Source organism: Gavialis gangeticus, unplaced genomic scaffold (assembly GCF_001723915.1).
Source record: "Gavialis gangeticus isolate Ggan-Ray unplaced genomic scaffold, GavGan_comp1, whole genome shotgun sequence".
NCBI classification, from domain to species: domain Eukaryota; kingdom Metazoa; phylum Chordata; order Crocodylia; family Gavialidae; genus Gavialis; species Gavialis gangeticus.
Genome location: NW_017728960.1, coordinates 3,867,958 through 3,868,161, shown reverse-complemented (window position 1 = coordinate 3,868,161; position 204 = coordinate 3,867,958). Strand labels below are relative to the sequence as shown.

The 204-nt window shown below is 78.9% G+C and overlaps 1 protein-coding gene across 1 annotated transcript in view; it reads right to left on the bottom strand.

The window, feature by feature from the left end:
• MTX1 (metaxin 1) overlaps nucleotides 1-198 on the bottom strand; it is an 8,912-nt gene extending 8,714 nt beyond the window's left edge. The window contains exon 1 of the mRNA XM_019527952.1: nucleotides 11-198. Coding sequence (XP_019383497.1) covers nucleotides 11-152 — 142 coding nt within the window. The 5' untranslated portion in view covers nucleotides 153-198. The remainder of the gene's footprint in view (nucleotides 1-10) is intronic.
• Between the last annotated feature and the right edge of the window lie 6 nt (nucleotides 199-204).

Genomic DNA, 204 nt, shown 5'->3' with positions numbered 1-204 from the left:
AGACAAGGGCGGTCAGGGCCGGGCCGGGGCGGGCCGGGGCGGCGGGCTCGAGCCCCCGGGCGGGCGCTCACCAGCACGGTCAGGCAGTCGGTGTCCACGGACGGCAGCCCCCAGCCGCCGGCCCAGCAGTACAGCTCCATGGGCGCCGCCATCTTCCGCGACCCGGAACCACGTGGCGGGTCCGCCCCGCCCCACCCCGCAGAG